The sequence below is a fragment of the Schistocerca gregaria genome, chromosome 1 (genome assembly GCF_023897955.1).
Source record: "Schistocerca gregaria isolate iqSchGreg1 chromosome 1, iqSchGreg1.2, whole genome shotgun sequence".
NCBI classification, from domain to species: domain Eukaryota; kingdom Metazoa; phylum Arthropoda; class Insecta; order Orthoptera; family Acrididae; genus Schistocerca; species Schistocerca gregaria.
Genome location: NC_064920.1, coordinates 750,058,914 through 750,078,418, shown reverse-complemented (window position 1 = coordinate 750,078,418; position 19,505 = coordinate 750,058,914). Strand labels below are relative to the sequence as shown.

The window sequence follows — 19,505 nt, the reverse complement described above, 5'->3', positions numbered from 1 at the left end:
TTCTTTTGAAACTGCCAGGGATAATTTACTTCCCACTGGTGTGCAATCCCACCCTGTGCCCCATCTATCATTATCTCATTATTGAGAGGATGTTGAACTGCCATTTTTAAGTCACTATTTGTCTGACTAATTTTATTTACATTCCACTGTTGTGTTCACTTAGTGTGCCAGCTGCTCGTAAGGGCATCAGTCAACTAACAAATAATTACTAGCAATGAACTATGTACATATTTTATTTGCATTTCTAAATTGATGGATAACTGCCATATGATTAATAATAATGATTTATTACTAGTAATAGATACTATCTGCACAAATTTTTAATTTCAAAGGAAAACTATGGATATTAAATGTATCCTTTTTTTCTTGTGAAAGACATAAAATATCTTTCTGTCTCAACACATCTGTTTCACAGCTTACAGAAGTTTCTTTTAGTATGGTTTTTGATACAGTGTACCAAACTGATATGCAGCCATTATAGTATGATACTATGTACACAGTATCAAGAAAATTCACTTTTCCTGATACATTTCCCTTGTAAAAGATGATCAACTACTTAATGAAATGGCTCTGAGCACTATGGGACCTAACTTCTGAGGTCATCAGTCCCCTAGAACTTAGAACTGCTTAAACCTAACTAACCTAAGGACACCACACACATCCATGCCCGAGGCAGGATTCGAACCTGCAACTGTAGCGGTCGCGCGGTTCCAGACTGTAGCGCCTAGAACCGCTCGGCCACTCCGGCCTGCAACCACATAATAAAATAAATAAATAATTCATGCAGAAGTTAATGAATGCAGCATATTTCCTGCATTTTAATATGAATCATTTTATTGTGAAGCATAACCTAGTACCTACAGCTTCATTAACTATTATTTAGTAATCAGTAACAGTTTGTAACATTAATGTTTTTCTCCATGTGTACAGGAAATTTTGAGTCTGTTACTCCACCAGAAGAGCAGCTAAATCAGGCAAAATCATTGATACAAGAAGCTCTTTACCAACAAAAGCTTTCACATGATTACAAACTGGTGGCCCACCGACAAGTCGCTCACACAAACAGTCCTGGATTTGCGTTATTCAGTATTATCAAAACCTGGAAACACTGGGAAAATTGTTACATGGAGAGCTGTTGATGTTGAGTTTTAAGATAATGTCTATGGCTAGCATAAATTCATTAATGAATCATTTTAGGCACACAGTTGTGTTTATTAATATTCATTAATTCATTTATTTCATTTATTTATTTATTTACTTATTTCATAGACAAGTGGTCACTGTCTACAAGTGTCTTTTAAATCATATCTCACATGGTTGTTAACTTTTGTTTTCTAGTTAAAAGGAAAAAAAGCATGAATTTGTATTTTATGAATCAGTGTTCTGATAGAATTTCCCTCAGAACAATTTTATGATTTTGGTACAGTAATTCTAAATACAGCCAAAACCTGATATAAACTTGGATCTTAAACAAGACCTACAGGAATTGCTTCAAGACAAAATATATGGCCAAGCCTCATAACAGCACCATGTACTGTAATTATTATGCAGCATTAGATGTAAGTATGCCTGTAACCAACTGTCTACCATCATCCATTGTCACCACCAAACTGTGTCTAACCACAAACTCAACTACCTATTGACAGAACATAGTGCACACGATGACACCAATTACTTCAGCATTTATTCCCATACCCATGCAATTCGGATCCTCTCAAGCATGATCTCATCTGAAGTGCACAGGTGGGACTGTTCCTCTAGCACATTTTCCATTCCTGCAATCCCCCTGTCCTTCCCCCAGTCCTAAATCCCTAATAATTGTCATTTTCAGTTGAGCAAATACTTGATAATGATGTGCTCTGTTACATGTGTGTCTATCGCCTATCAGTCGTCTGTAGATGAGAGGATGCATTTACACATTTCATGTGTTAGAATAAAATAATTTATTATTTTATTTGTAATAAAACAGTTGTGAGAGTCTGTGACTGAAAACATATATTGCTGTCAGTCATAATTTTTAACAATATCTTGAGATGTTTGGGATATAATTCTCATTCTCAAGCACTTTTTCCCTTTTACAAAACTTTATGAAATTTGCTGTGCTTGAGCTATTGCACTGTTCTGAAAACTCCACTGTAATACAAGCGCATGCTGCACAAACTCTTGGCATCCTGGAGATTCGATTTTGTAGTGTTTTTGCAGTAGTGCACTCTAAAAGAGTCTGTAAATTATTCCATAGAGCTTCAACATTACATGACATCCGTTTTCTGACCTTCGTGTCAAATTAATCCCATAAGAGTTCAATGGAATTTAAGTCAGATGACTGACCTGACCAAATCATATTCTTCAGTTCCCTGCATTCCTTTTTTCTATTGACACAATTTAGAAGCATATTTTGCATCACTGCCCTGCTTCAGAATAAACCCACAACCTGTAAGTCTCCTGCCAGATAGAACTGCACTGTTGATCAGTATTCTGTGACATCCTTCCTTCTTTAATGTTCAATAAATTCTCACTAGATAACAGACTATCATCCACAAAACATCCCCACACTACCCCTCCAGCATGTTCTCCACAAATTCAACGAATAAACATACAATTATGGCTTTCAAATACTTTCAACTTAGATTCGTCCATGAATAACACCTTGGACAGCTTTTTATGTTTCTGTGTACATTGCAATCTTTTTAGCTTATTTTGTTTGGCTACTGCAGACACTTGTAAACCTTGTGCATGGAGATGGTGCATTGAGACAGAGATTGGAGCTGCTCGCATACTATTTACTTCCTCGTGAATTTCAGATGCAATACAAGTCCTCTGTCCTCTGACATTTACCCTTCCAGATCATGAAACACTTGTATTGACACCAGTTTTCTTGAACCACTGCAATATATACATCACTGTAGATTGTACTATGCAAACTTTTGTTACTATAGTTCTACTAAAACAGCCTTCCTGATGCAAAGCCTCAATTGAGCATGTTTTTCAATTCCAGTCTCCTGCTTCCATCCCATTAGGAGGTAATATGGTATGAACCTGATCAGGTAAAAACACACTGCTAGGTGCACAGAGTGTATTGTAAACTAATGCACACAATGTACTGCAAACTAATGCAAACTGAATGCTACACAGACAGCTGTGAAGGAATAAGGCCTATTCGAATGAAACCATCTCAGGTAAAGCCACATTATCATTGTTGCAAATACTCATTGGTGCCCCTCTAAGTGAACAACCATTCAAACACACAACACAGGTGCTTAGCCTTCATATGTTTACAAGTGTTTCATCAGAGCGAGGATACCACAGAAGATTCATGATGGCATCCCCATTTTAACCACAAACTCATACTTGTGATGGGTGATCGAAGTTTTTGACCTGCATTGTAATTTGGTTATATAAAATAAGTAATCACACACATTTGTAGCAGTAAATATTTTGCTGATGAACATGAAACCACTATATGATTACACTGCATCACATTAATACTAAATAGAGTTAGTACATCTGGTAATGACTGCTACAGTTCCTCTGTTATTCAAATGCATGTTAATGAAAAGCAACAGTGTATTTTATTTTAACACAGGGGAAAAAATTGACAGGAATGAAAAAGGTACTAAAGGTATTTATTCAAACTTAAAACTTCCAGTTTCTGTGAACACACACAATGTACTTAAAATGAGTGAAGATTGATTAATATATTAGTACCATTAGCTTTAATCAAATTAAATTACATTGATTTTCTTTTTTTTTTTTTTCTTGAAAAGGAGAAGACAAGCAACTGGAATTAAAACTTCATGCATGTCATGTATATTTTGAGCACCAAATAAAACTAGAAGAAAAATATTGTAAATAACATAACAAAAATCTAAATTCAGCATGTGACCTATATTTCCACTGACGAATAAAGCAGAAATACAATAATGACAATATACTTATGGGAAGTTGCTGCCTAAAAAAATGGTAAGTATACAACTGCAATTAAATGGTTCAGCACCAACATTATGCGGTGTATGTGCACTTGCAAGTGTACACACACACACACACACACACACACACACACACACACACACACACAGAGGGACAGTCGGGCATGTTAACCCGAAGAAAAAGTGAAAAATATTGTGATTACAGTCCTCTGTTACAGAGACACTGAAGTAGGCTTTAACTCTTATATGGATTTTTTGAAAAATTATATTCGTTACATAAAAAAAAATTATAATACATTTCAAAGAATGTTAGGTTCAGCAGCAAGAAAATACAAAATATCAATTACATAAAACAGCAGTTTGATGTCAGTCCATGTGATAACAGAAACTCCTGTGTGAAAGACAAAAAGACTGAGAGATGAAACAAAACCTCTCCTGTAGAAAAATAATCAAAAGATACCTGTGCTTACAATCTCCCCCCCCCCCCCCCCCCCTCTCTCTCTCTCTCAACCACACACACACACACACGCACACACACACACACACACACAGAGAGAGAGAGAGAGAGAGAGAGAGAGAGAGAGAGAGAGAGAGAGAGGGGGGGGGGGGGGAGGGGGGGGAGAGTGCACTACAAGCAAACTCCTGATGACACCAACCCCCAAACTAAATTTATTTTCTATATACGATCAGTCTTGATCCCTACACACGTTCAAATCTACTGACTTTGGGGGCAGCAGATTCTAAAATGGATATATTTCAGTTCACTGAGGCATAAAACATAAATTACATTCAGAAGATGCTTATAGCACATTATCAGAAGGTCAACATAAAAGAGTAACAGATAAGTGACACAAAAACAACTTCTACAAATCAGCTACTGAAATGATAACAGGCCTGTATGTTATTCCTTATTTTGTTTTACACACACACACACACACACACACACACACACACACACACACACACACAAACACATACGGAGACACATTCAGCTATGTTCCATTATCATCCACGGTTAATTTTGCATTTATAACTCATATCCCTGTTCTCCTACCATCAGCACTTCTGTGCTCTTGTCTTCTTCTGATCTATTAACGGCTACCAATAAACTTCAACACTATAAATTTTGGACTTACAAAAAGCAACTTCTGTTCCTAGACAATACCACACATTGTCCAAAAAAACTGTTCATGTAAACCTACATTACAGTCCATTTAAAAACAAGTAGTGGAAAGATAAGTAAAAGTGACTGATTACTGTGATTTATGTATTTCAATTGCTCTCTTGGCTGTTGTGATTTAAAGGATCAGATGGCAAATATCTATGTGTATAGTGATACGAATTACAGTTCTAAACATGAATATAGTTAATGAAAAACAATGTGAAAATAATGAAGAAATTCCAGCACTTTCATAATCCTATAGTCATCAACTTTCCAGACAGAAAAATTGAATACATTGAACAAATGGCATGAAGTATCTGACATTATCTGTTCCAGGCTAATCAATGTGAAAAAAATCTAACAATATTTCAAGGCCCATTCTCCATTTTGTTGGAAGGTCCAATTGGAAGGTAGCAAAGAAAAAAATCTGAATTGGTAATGCTACAGAACATAGTATTAGATAGTTTCCCACAGTGTGTATATAAAACCTCATGAACCCAATTTCACATTCTGTATGCAAACTGACATACATATGATGATCTGCTACTTCAAGCCTTACATCAACAAGAGCATGACAGTACAATTTTGTGATGCAAAAAGATTTTGCAGTACTGGAAGGCAAGTAGCTTTGCTATTGCATATATGTAACACATACAGGTTTTCTACATTTATTTTGTTTCTTACTTCAAATAAAGTGCATTTCTACATTTATTTTGTTTCTTACTTCAAATAAAATGCATTCATTCAGTAGAAATGCACTACACAAAATGAATAAGAAACTGTCCACCAACAAAACAAAGTTAGTTTTGACTATCAATCACATGAAAGTATGGGATTACACGGTGATCGTGAGATTTGTAAATTATTTCTGTGGCATTTAACCGAAGGCTTCAGTTAAATGTCAAGTAAATGCTAAGGAATCCAAGTGTTGCCCACATTCAGTGGCTGAATACAACAAGCATGTGAAAGGTGTGCTGATAACGTAGGTATTCTCAAATAACTTTCCTGATTACTTCTGGTATGTAAACAATATCTTGCACTCTTGGAAACTTTTTAGGAATTTTATACCGTGATAAAGAACCAAATAAATGCTAAATATGACAAAAAGAAATTAACTTTGAAGGGGTAACCTATGTTCCAAAACAAATTTCCATTCATTGTAAAAACAAAAGTATTCAACAAAAACCGAAGAAAAAGAATTACTTTTCACATGTCAGTGGAAGACAGTTCTGAATGATGATCAAAATACAGCACAAGGGGCAAAATAACTTCTATACTTTTTGCTATCAAGTGAAGAAACATAATTTAATATCTTGTTTTCAGTCAACAAGAAACTGGAAAATCTTTAAACATATGCACACTAGAAGAAAATGAAATATTTTTCTTCATGTTAAATTATTTTGCTACACAATATTGCTTATAGAAACAAAATTTAGCCTTTGTTATCTCCTCAATGCAATGTGCTTTATTACTGAAAAGATACGGATATACGGATTCTGAAAAATATGGTATGATGCATTTTAAAACAAATCCTTCAAATATTCCAAGTACAATTTTTTTTTTTTTATTTTTTTTTTTTTTTTTTTTTTTTTTTTTTTTTTACAATCATTGCTTCTGCAGTAAGGAAAAAGGTACAACTTTTTCACTCCATCACTCCACACTCTAAACAAAACTCATTCTGTTCACCATGTAAGTATCAAGATCCTTGCCCTGACCCCTCTGTGAGGCAAACAGCATCATATCCAAGGATATGTCCAGAAATAGTTCTGCATTTTGCATTTCATGACAAAAGGACTGTTTTCAGTTACAATATACAAAAATAAATCATCTGAGGCAACAACATAAAAATATTTCATGGCAGAAGAGGCTGCTTAACACCAATACAGTGTTAGCTACTATAATAGTCAGTCATATAAATATGTCAACCCCTAACCAATTTCAGAGATTTCCACCAGCTATTTCATGTACATTTTACCTTTACCTGAAGTTTACAGCCTTATTTCCAACCTATCTTCTTGTCACTTCTTTCTGTTAGTGTGTTTCTTACCTCCTTACATTTATACGCTTGACAAGTAAAAACTTATGTTAACATCTTCATTCTTGTTATGGGCTCTGGTTTGACTAAGAACTAATAAATTTAGCATACATAATGGTGTAATTTTACTTTAGTCATTATTTAACACCTTGATAATATAAAGGTGTTTTAGGCACAAAGCAACTGTCATGACCATATGTCAATGAAATTAAAGTTGATGTTTGCATCACAACAAAATTGCTTTATATAGTAAGTTGGTTTACCCAGACTATGGAAAACATACAACAGGAAGACAGAAACTGAACTCAATTCCATAAAAACAACAGTTTATAAATTACAATTAGAGCACTGTACACTCATAATGCCCCGAAGTTAGTATATTGGCACAGAAGAATAACTAAAATAGTACACTCAGAGAAACAGCAATTACTTCATCCACTGCAGTATGCAACAACACGAAAACTCTTCAAACAAATAGTGGCAACAATTCTACATTCAGTACAAAGTGAAATGCGTGAAAGGAAAGTTCTAGTTAAATCTGTTCTCTATAGCGATATATGTTTAACTTGACAGACTTCTCATCAGATTGCAGCTGACAGCAACTAGCAATGACTCTATATGCTGACTGTACACCAACATTGTAAAAGAATGATTATGAAAATTAAAAGTTAAACTGCCTGACATTTGTGAGGTAATTACTAATTAATAAATGGCTTCCCACATTTAAACGGAGGAAAGGCAAAGCATGTTTCAATAAAAGAAAAGAATTAGACAGAAAAAAATCTCAGTATACTTTATACTTCTACAATTTAATACTGATTCATCTCTACTAAATCACATTCCTAAAAAAAGGTTTTCACTGTTTTAAGTACACTATTTGACAAAAAAGAAATAACATGAAACAAAATACTGTTTAAATCAGATTCAACACGCGATCTAGTGTCATTTACATACCATTCAACATCATAATGGTCGAGCACTATCTCAAAAAGAACATACATATACACATTACTTCAATAGAAGTAGTCAGATTATTGCCATTTTGAATGACTGACATGTGGAGAGAGTTTCACTAGCCATCAAATTTACACGTCTTTTCAGCAAATAAAACTGCACAGATTTGGATCAAATTGTTTCTGTATTTATCTCTCTCCTCCCCTTTCCTCTTTTGCCCCCCCCCCCCCCCCCCCCCCCACACACACACACACACTTGTGAGATTCCATAATAATCTAGAATGAACATCCATAAAACTTTACAACACATAGATGCATTATTTGTTGTCATTTTTTTTTAAATGAAAATTATTGATCCAAATATGTCTCGAATAACCTGTAGGCTAGGTACAAAGCATGACTTAAAATGATTATACACAAATACCTTTAGTGCAACATGCATTCAAATAGACAAGATACTAGAAATTTGTGTAGTGTTTACCCTGGAATTAGTCTTATTATTTGTACTAGACTATTTGCTGTTGGGCATAACAAAAACTATGCAAAATCTGAAAAAAATATTAAAAGTCACTGTCTGTAGATCAATATAATACTGTGAGATTAAGTGATACAGTACAAAACTGTTTATGTAATACTCAATAAAATTTTGCACATACCCACAAAAGTTTCTAAAGTAAGGATAGTAACTTAATTTGTACTGATTTAAATGTTCAGTTTATCATCACAGACAATGGAGCATACAAAAATCTATGTAACAATAAATATAGCTTCTCTATCTTCCTTTCATTCCAGAACCTGCAACAAGGTGGTCTCCTGAACCAAGTCTGATGCTATACAGCACCACTGACAATGATCTTTTATAATATCTACACAAAAGTACAGCATTGACCACCTTCAACTTACATTAGGTACTATAAAATGTATCCAAGAGTTGTCTGTGGCTCATTAAGAAAGTGAGATCATCAACATCTATCACTGCCATACTGAATTACCCAAGTTTACTCTTTCTAGCAGTAGCCAGATGCTTCATATGAGAAGCAAAGTATGGTGTAGTAAAGAGAGAACTTTTGGTAGGAAAACTCAGCTATCTGGATCATCCGTTGATTCTCCTTCCAAAAGGAGGCGGTGGTCTTCTCTTTTCTTACTAGCATCCAATTTCTTCTTGCGCCGATTCACAACACCATTTTCTTCATCCATCATTTTGATTATTTGTGTCTGATCTGATGAATCCATAGGTGCAACTGATATATCCCTCACAGCTCTGAATTTACCACAGTTGTTCAAATGCTCATTCTCAAGTCGAAAGAAGTTCCATACAAACCTCCTATAAAATAAGTCAGGGATAAAATCAGTGCAGTCTATAACCACTTACTCACATTATAAGTAATAGGCATGCATATAACTTCTACACTTGCATAAATTATTTACACTTAAAGTAAAATATCTCATTCTTTAAAATTGTAAGATAAGGGAAAGGCAACCAGTTGTCTATAGTGAATTAATGCAGGAAGCACAGTAACACACAACAGAAAACAGTGTTCACAGTAGCTTTCAAGCACCACCTCTTTTTCTAGCAATAGTACACATATTCACACAAACACGCACACAAACACGCGATCTAGTGTGCTCCTGTGGCCATGGCAAGCCTAACTATTGATACTCAATAACTGAAAGCACTTGACTGAACTGATGGAGGGGGTAGTGGGAAGAGAGAGATGTGTGGACAAATGGCTTTGTGGCCACACAACGATACAAAAAAAATACAGAAGGTTTGACAAGAGATGTAGGAAGACAGCAAGGTAGGAACTGGGGGGGGGGGGGGGGAGAGAAAGGGAAGGGAGGAGGAAGGAGAGAAAGGTGAAGATGAAGATGGTGAGAGGGAGGGGAGAAAGAAGGGAGATGAGTTGGAAAGGTTGGGGGGAAGGGGCAGGGGAACGAGGGAGAGGGGAGGGGGGGAGAGGGGGAGGGGGGAGAAAGGCAGAGGGGGGGGGGAGAGAGAGAGAGAGAGAGAGAGAGAGAGAGAGAGAGAGAGAGATGATGATGATGATGATGATGATTGGTTTGTGAGGCACTGAACTGCATGGTCATCAGTGCCTGAACAAAGTACCAATTTTTTCACAGTCCAATTTTGTACACAGTCCAATCTATTCACTGTCACAAATGATGATGATGATGATGATGATGATATGATGAGGACAACACTAACACCCAGTCTCCAGGCAGAGAAAATGCCAAATTCAGCCAGGAATCAAACCCCTCCCACCCCACTCCTCCCATTGACAACAGCCAATCTAAACCCAATACAGAGGCAGCAACGCTAGCCACTAGACCACAAACTGTGGATATGAGAGAGAGAGAGAGAGAGAGAATGTGTGGTGGGTGGAAACAGGGGAAGAAGACAATGCATGATCTAGAGGGAGGAATGGTATGGACAGGATAGAGAAGGGAAAAGGCAAGGTGAGGCAATGGGAACATTTTAGGGAAGGATTAGGCCAGGGGGATTGTGAGAGTAAAGGACATGTTGGAGAGAGAATTTCCATCTGTGCAGCTCAGAGAAACTTGACAGAAGCTCCTGTCCTGCAACAGTTGGGACAGCATTTCCAGCAGCATCTGAGGAAGCTGTCCCAGCAATTCCTTTCTTATACCCGCACAGGCCTTGAAAAAGTTCACCACTCTCATCCGAGCCCAACCCCCCATACCCTTCTCATCAATCCCTCATAGCTCCCTACCACACTGTACTGACTTCCTCTGCATTGCAAGTACCCAGATACTTCCTTTTCCCTTCATGAAAAGTACGACTACTGAGCATCCAGTCCATAAGACTGATGTCAATGTTTCTGCCAAAACTCTGATCTCTGCAGAAGTCTCAGTTCTTTCTAAAGGTCTTACCTTCACCCTAAGACTAATTTCAACCATTCTCAGTTTGCAAAAGACCTTCTTGCGTTTGTTCACTCTTTACAATGGAAACATTTCTACCGCCATCCTCCCACCCCACTCCTCCCACTGACAACAGCCGATCTAAACCCAATACAGAACCTTGTTTACAACAGTGCCTATTTCCCTCCAACTGTGATCCTCCTCCTCTTCCACCCAGTCATCCCCTGGTCATGTCATGAATTCCTCACTTCTAACCTGGCCTCACCTTCCTTTCCCTAAATCCCTACCTGGTGAGTCCAAAATCACTCCTATGGAACACACTGCTATCCGTAACCTGTAAACCAATCCAATCCTTATTATCCTTCCTGCAGACAAAGGACCCACCACTGTGATCATGTATCACAGTGACTATGTGGCTGAGGGTCTCCGCCAACTTTCCACCACCTCTGCATACAACCCTTACAACCATGGTCCCATCCCAGGAATACGATATTACCTCAAGCAGCTTTTAAACATCATAGGTCCATCCCAAAATGTGAACTTGAATTCGTCTCCCTCCTCAGATCAGCAATCCCCTGCACTCCTACCTTTTACCTACTGCTCAAACTCCACAAATCCTATCCCACAGGGTCTCCCTGCTGATTGTACCATTGTAGCTGGGTACAGTTGGCCCACAGAACGAACCTCTGCCTTTGTTGATTGCAACCTCCAAACTATTCCATAACCTCCCATCCTATATTCAAGACACTGCTCACTTCCTTCATCACCTCTCCACAGACCCTCCTCCTTTACCACCAAACTCCTTGTTGATCACTGTGGCTGTGATGTCCTTATACACTAACATCCCTTACGCCCATGGCCTTGCAGCCATGGAACACTCCTCTCCCAACTTCCTCCTGATACTAAATCCACCCCCTCTTTTCTTATCCTCCAAGCCAATCACACCCAGACCCACAATTATGTCACTTTTGAAGCTCAAATCTACCAACAAATCTGTGGTACTGCCATGGGTACTCTAATGGCACCGTTCTATACCAACTTATTTATGTGCTATCTAGAGGAATCCTACCTATCCATTCAACACCTTGCCTGATTCAGATTCAGTGATAATACTTTTATTACCTGGCTTAAGGGCAAGAATAAACTTTGCTCTTTCCTTCACAGCCTCAAGACCTATTTCCAAATACACTTCATCTGTTCCTTCTCAACTCATCAAGCACTTTCCTAGATGTCGATCTCCACTTCTCAGATGGCCCCATCAATACCTCTGTCCATATGAAGCATACAAACTGCCAACAGTACTTCCACTTTGACAGGTGTCTCTCCCTTATACCCTCGCCATCCATGGATATCTTATCTGCGGTGGAAAGCAAGAATTGTTGAAATGTACCAATAACCTTACCGTAATCTTTACTGATGGACAATATCCTATCCAGCTCTTCCATAAACAAATCTTCCGTGCCATCTCCTCACCTGACACCAGAAAACCTGTTAACCAGTCACTGATTGGCACTCCTCTGATCACCCATCATCACCGTGGCCATGAAAAGCTCTACCATCATCCAAAGTAGTGTTATGCCACCTATTCAGCCTACAGAATATCCTTGTCCATCCCTGCCCCAATCCTGCTCTCAACCCTGCACTCCATGGGTCATTCTCTTGTGACTGACCTTGGTGTAAGACCAGTCCCACACATCCACCTCCTACCACAGCCCAATCAGACATTTCCGATGAAATATATGGTAGGGCCACATGAGAAAGTAGCCATGTTACATGTCAGTTAAGCTGCATTTACTATACAGCATTCTGTGTGTCCATTACTTGTAGCCGGCCGCGGTGGTCTCGCGGTTCTAGGCGCGCAGTCCGGAACCGTGGGACTGCTACGGTCGCAGGTTCGAATCCTGCCTCGGGCATGGATGTGTGTGATGTCCTTAGGTTAGTTAGGTTTAAGTAGTTCTAAGTTTTAGGGGACTGATGACCACAGCAGTTGAGTCCCATAGTGCTCAGAGCCATTTTTCAGACTTCAGTGTCTGGAGATGAAAGAGGCTCTGTGTGTGTGTGTGTGTGTGTGTGTGGGGGGGGGGGGGGGGGGGGGGCAGCAGGGGTCTACATCTGAAAGAGGAATCTGTCTGACAGCTTATAGTATCTAACCATCATCTTTCCATTGTGTCTGTTGTTGATCAGAGCCACTTATATGTGGTGAGACTCATATTATGCAATTTCAAACAAAGAGAAATGACATCATTATAAGTAAACATAAATTATCATCCACCGAATAAAACACCTTGTGTAAAGTTTGCTGTGGTCCACTTGGAGAACATGTTAAGATGGAGTCACCACACTGATAAACTAATCAAGAAGCTCAGTTCAGTCCATTCTGCCTTTAGGAGCATCTCTTGCTTTGGTGCAAATACAGAGTGGCACACACAAAACCAGCCCAAACCAGAATGTGAACGCACGTCAGTAGTGTTACTAGCTTGTCAATTTCTTTGCCACCTTCCAACAGCAGTAGCACATGAGTAGTTCATATGGAAAGTAGTCATTATAAACCACGTACTTCATTGTCATTCCTTACTCCATTGAAGAACGTGTGTTCATTGTTGAAGAATATGTGCAATCTGAACCAATTAAAGTTGTTTGTGACACTTTTCATGAAAAGTTTCCAGATAGTAACATTCCTGCAAAATCGATAATTCAGGATTTAGTGAGAAAGTGGTGTTCAACAGGCAGTGTTGTTAATTTAAAGAGTAATAAGGCACCGATTGTACGTACACCTGAAGTCGTGGCAAACGTGATGGAACATGCTGAAAGAAGTCCCTACAAGTCAACACGACGATTAGCACAGAAACGTGGAATATCTCGCAGGTCATGTCAATGCATCCTTCATGGCTTAAAAATGAAACATTACCATGTGAGTGTTGTTCAGCAAATAAAAGAAGCGGACAAGAGTAAGCATACACATTACTGAAATTGGTTGCTGGAGACATCTTGATCCGATCCTCCTTTGTTCGACGGATGAAGCTTGGTTTCATCTGTCGGGTTACATTAATTCACAAAATACAGAGAATTCCCATGACATACTGCAAAAGCCGTTATACGATTTAAAAATTGGTGTATGGTGTGCTGTATCTGGTAATAAAAGCCGTTGTTCTTCAATGAAACTGTCAATACTCGTTTACTTGCAGCTCTACAATGAATTTTTGGCTCTGTTAACTCCAAACAAAAATGTTGTGCATATTTCCAGCAAGATGGGGCAACTTCTCATTCATCGGATTTGTCCTTATCACATACACATTGATTTTACAGAAGAGAGGACCACTAGCAAGGCTTTGTGGCCACCCTGCTCTCCCAACTTGTCACCATGTGACTTTTTTACCTCTTGGGATTTCTAAAGGCTAGAGTCTACCACAACTATCCCAGAACACTTGACACATTAAAAACCAACATATGTGAATAAATTTTAAACATTACTCAAACAGTGGTGAAAAGTGTTTTCCTTAACATGCTTTGACGTGCACAACTTTGCTTGGATGTTGGCGCAGAACATTTTGAACACAAACTTTAAATTCCTTTCTAAACTACGCTTATTAAACTAATAAAAGTAAATCTGTTACTTAAACTTTGAATTACATAGTTAATAATGAAACTGTACAATAAAAATGTAAGAAAGCGAATATGTACTCTGATTTTCTTCATTCATACACTTTGCCTTCTTGTTTTGGGTTCAGAGTGGAGTTATGCACTCTCGTGCATATGCTTTCAACATGCTCCCATCCAACATAAAGCAATGAATAGGGAATTTCAACTCTTTCAAAAGAAAACTGAAAGCACACGAACTGCCATTTTTTCTACTGATATTAAAGTAGCAAGGACTACCATCCATTGCAAAACTGCGTGACAAGTGGTAATGTGCTGTACACAGTATTCAAATATACAGGTAACCATTTTCTTTGAAAAATACCAGTGTAATCAAGTAAATATTAAGCTACCAATAGGAGGTAACACCAACTGAAGACAGCATTTTTTTCCTTCAGAGTTGCAGGTTTCTTTATGAATTACTTGATTAAATTTAGGTGGGATAAACATGTACAGCACTAAGCAGTACAGTGACAGTTTATGGTTAATATGGAATACAAATTATGATTCTCTGATTTAGTTGTCTTTTGTTAATGTATATCTTGGCTTATTCCACATCTCTGGAGGTTTTCTTCTTGAAGAGACCAGTGATTAATCAACCAATTAACTCATTTTAAAGCTGCATTAAAAAAACTGAGCACTTCAGTTCTATGTTATATATTATTCTTATTGAATAATTTTGAAACACTTCACTTATAAACTCACATTAACCTGTCATTACCACTCCTCTTAAAGTCCAGTACTAGAGAAGCTCTCTTACAAAACCTACAGTGTCAAAGTTTCTACTACAGAGGATATTGGACAGAAATTGGCTTAGTACAGCCACAAGTCTGTCCATGTAAGGAACCTTATACCTACTGCAGTTTGGTACACAATGGAACAGGCATGGTGGGGTGAAGCCATGAGATTGTCAGGGGTGTATGCCAATGGAACAAAACATTTGAAAATAAAGGGGTCTGAATTTGTCTTCTTGTTCAGCAGATAGTTTTACTGTGATATGAATAATCAGAAAACAAAATGGAGTGAGTAAAGGAGAAAAGTAATGTGATAAATCCCTTGATACTGACTTTTCCAAACTGAGAATATATAAGAAATTACTTCAATGAAAGTAAGAATTGGGGCAAATATTTCTCTGAATACTGTACTTAAAATAGAGTTAGTTAGTTACATGTTTCATGGATCATTTGCACAACAGATCATAATGATGTGGAACAAGTCATTTTATGATCGCATTTTGAACATCACTAAGGGCTTTTTTAACAAAAATAAAATAAAAATATACAGATGTTAGTAATTCCTTCCCACCATATTTTACACATTACAGTAATAGAAATTATTCTACAGAATAGGATTTGTCAAGGAGAAACTTTCTCAAGGCCAACATTTATCTTACAGAGGATATTGGACAGAGACTGATTTAATACAACCACAAGTCTGTCATGTAATTAACCTTATACTTAACTGCAGTTGGGTACACTATGGGACACTAATGATGGAATGGACATTTTGCTTCTATACTGTATATTCTTCTTACTGAATAAAAATAGAAATGGGAAAACATCTGGCTCCTATATTAATATAAAATAGTGCACGAATGACAAGACTGTTGTTGGCACAGTGGAGTCTTGAGTGAAAGCACTTTGTGTCTCTTTTCCCACACACCTAGTTTTTCCTCAGCATTCTGCTGCAATACTGCCTGTAATTCCCCAATCTATCTCTCCTCCTCTGCACACCTGTCAAAGTACGCGAACACCTCTGGTTGCACCAAGTAAGTTTACTTCGTCCCCGAGTTCCTTTCCTTTTATTCTGCTGATCTTTGCTCAATCTATCCCTTGTTTCTTCCACATTTTGTCCAAGACAAACACTCATTTAATTCAAACCACTGTCTCATGAGAACACAGGTGTTTCTCTCTTCTTTCTTGAATTTCATATAGACAGGTTGCCCCTCTAATTCTGCCATGTCAAAATTCGCAAATTGATCAACACAATGTTCTAATCAATACAGCACTCCACAGTAACTAACAGACATACAACAATGAAACTTCTGGTGGCTACACATTAAACACAAGCTTGTGCAGGGATGTCAACTGCATTTTGCTCCAACACACCATTGGCACAAAATTACGAATGTACCAGAATTTTCTAAACAGACTTCTTACATGCAATAGTTAAAGAACACACACACACACACACACACACACACAGTGACACTGGTTGTTTCAAACTATTGCCATGTCAGTTGAGTGTTTGTCATTTCATTGTCAAAGCTTTATCCTGCCATTGTTTAACATGAGACACTTGGAAGATATATAAGACATAACAAATATTTTAATACTTGAACTGCCAGTAAGATCAGAAACACTGAAGCAAAGGAAACCTAGTAAGAAGAAAACTACTTTAGAAAGAATAGACATTTACGGATATCTGCATTAAGGCATGATGCTGTGGAGGAAACAGTAAGAAAGAGCATTATGACATTTGAGAGAGATACACTCAGCCTGTATTCTTCACATAATACTCAGAGTAGCTTTACTATCCAACTAATTTCTGCACCACTATGGTAAGACTTTAGAGGCCTCCTATACATACCTATTTTCTATACACCTCATACCCTTGTGAGCAGTCCCCAACAAAACTTCAACAGAAGAAATTTATTTGCTTATTCACATTATTGTGAAATCTGCTGATTTCAATAGAAGTAGAGTTGCTGCGATATGGACCAAGTCAGTGTTTTTATTACAATATTTACAATCACAATTTTTATTAAGTTTGCAATAATGGATGCAGTAGGATTCAATGTGGTAGACTCTTGATAGTACTCAAATCACCTACTGCTGCACATAACACATGATAATAAATAAAGTTCATAGTACTGGAGATCAGAATTAATATTTATGCATACACTATCAGACACTAATATTAGTACTGTCTTAGTACTTCAAAATAAATATGACATCTTTTGCAATAAAGAATAATTTAGATTTACACTTGCACAAAAAGGAACATCTCAGTTATACAATAAAACTACATTCATGCACACTCATTTATGCTAAAAAGGGTTTTGCAACATGTATTCTTTCAATTACTTTTGAATGGAGGGGTTTGAAGAGCAAGACTTTTGATATCATAGATAGAGCACTGATAACCTTCACACCTGAATAATTTACTCCTTCCTGTGTAAGGTTGAAGTTTGTCTGGTTACTATGTAAGTCCTGTTTTGACCTCTTATTGTGGCCATGATATAAAGTATTGTTTTGGAAATAGAATGGTGGTTATTAATGAAACATACACGAAAGAGATTATACTGGGATGTCATTGCAAAAACCTACAGTTTTCTGAACATATTCCTGCAGCATTGTCTCAGATGAACACCACTCATAATGCATTAACTCTTTTCTCAGTGATGAAAATTAATTGCAAGAGGGTGATTATCTCAAAAGATAATGCTGTAAAACAATACATGGAAACTATCTACAGTAAGCAGCTCTGACGGTATCCTTATGTGCAGATGATGCAATTATGCATAAGACGAAAGTTGCAGGATGAAGTCTTTTTTCTAGATTTAGGATATGGCAGGGCCAATTTAAGTTGCTTATCAATGTGCACATCCAAGAACTTAGCAGATTCCATTTGCTGTATTTGTTGTCCATCAAATTTTATATTTATGTCCTCCTGTTCTTTCTGTCTCATGTGAAATTGTACACAATGACTTTTTTAACATTCAGAAAGCGTCCATTACAGGTAAACCAGTTGAGGACATCATCAAATAAACTATCAGAAGAAATTTCCATGTTTTTAGGTGCTGTTTCACTCACTAGCAGAGAAGTGCTGTCTGTAAAGAGGGTGAAATTGTTCACTGTAGAGGAAGTGAACAAGTTGTCATTTATAAATATAAGAAATAGCAAGGGGCCCAGTACAGTCTTGTGGCACTCCAGGGTTGACTTTGCCAACTTAGATGACACTGACTTCCATTACCGTCAGTAATCATTACCCTCTGCTTCTTATCTGTTAGATAAGACTTACATCCCCATTTTTCCACTTAACTCACAGAAGTCTGTTTCATTTAGCAGAAACTCATGGTTGGCAGTCAAGAGCCTTGGACAAGTCATGTAGCATTCCAATTGGTGCCAAGCTGATCATGACTGGTGACGGAGAACATGACATCATCTACTGATAGTCTTGCCAGAAACCTAAGTCACACTGACTGAGACTATTGTGGTTGATCAGATGATCTCAGTTCTCATGAAAACAAGTTTCTCTAGGACCCTGGAATACTAGGTGGTATTTTGTTACATCTGTTTTCTCCTCCTCCTCTTTTTTTCACCCTTCTTCAAAAGTGGTTTCACACATATTTTAATTGCAGTGGGACAACACACTGATGTAGTCGTTTGTTATATATGCCACATGACTGCACTTTTATAACCAGGATAGTACCTTAGTATCCCCGACAAAATATTAGTTATCCCTGAATAATTTTTTACTTGCATCTCTTTGATTGTATTCTTGATGGCCATAAGTGTGATGGGATTTACATGCATCTGATCGACTTCATCACTGCTAGATTTATGCAAGAAGGTTATTGGTCACTCAATAAGCCTTCAGAGTCAGTATTCTCTGCAGCAGTTAAAAATGATTACTGAAGATATTGGTAACTTCCTTAATGTGTTTTACTATATTTCCACTGTAAAATATTTTTATATTAGGCATGCACTCTTTTTGTTACTTGCCAGATGGTGTTTGCTTTATTGTTAGAGATGTACTCAGTTCGGATTTTTAAATGGTTCCTTTTATGGAGTTACAGTACAGTCTATATCACTCATTTTTATGGTACCGTCAACTATTCTTAGTGATTCATATAACTTTCTTTTTGTTCTGCAGGAAATTTTAATCCCTCTCGTAATCCAGCATTTCCTTT

The 19,505-nt window shown here is 37.4% G+C and overlaps 2 protein-coding genes across 3 annotated transcripts in view; one reads left to right on the top strand and one right to left on the bottom strand.

Moving 5' to 3' along the window:
* The window catches only part of LOC126267671 (peptidoglycan-recognition protein SD-like), a 223,935-nt gene extending 219,860 nt beyond the window's left edge, over window positions 1-4,075 (top strand). The window contains exon 5 of one of the 2 annotated variants that reach the window (XM_049972974.1): window positions 931-4,075. In XM_049972974.1, the coding sequence (XP_049828931.1) occupies window positions 931-1,139 (209 nt within the window). In that variant the 3' untranslated portion in view covers window positions 1,140-4,075. The remainder of the gene's footprint in view (window positions 1-930) is intronic. The other variant, XM_049972981.1, reaches the window with a different exon arrangement.
* Window positions 4,076-8,063: 3,988 nt separating this feature from the next.
* Window positions 8,064-19,505, bottom strand: part of LOC126267645 (xenotropic and polytropic retrovirus receptor 1) — a 98,057-nt gene continuing 86,615 nt past the window's right edge. The window contains exon 10 of the mRNA XM_049972950.1: window positions 8,064-9,401. Coding sequence (XP_049828907.1) covers window positions 9,158-9,401 — 244 coding nt within the window. The 3' untranslated portion in view covers window positions 8,064-9,157. The remainder of the gene's footprint in view (window positions 9,402-19,505) is intronic.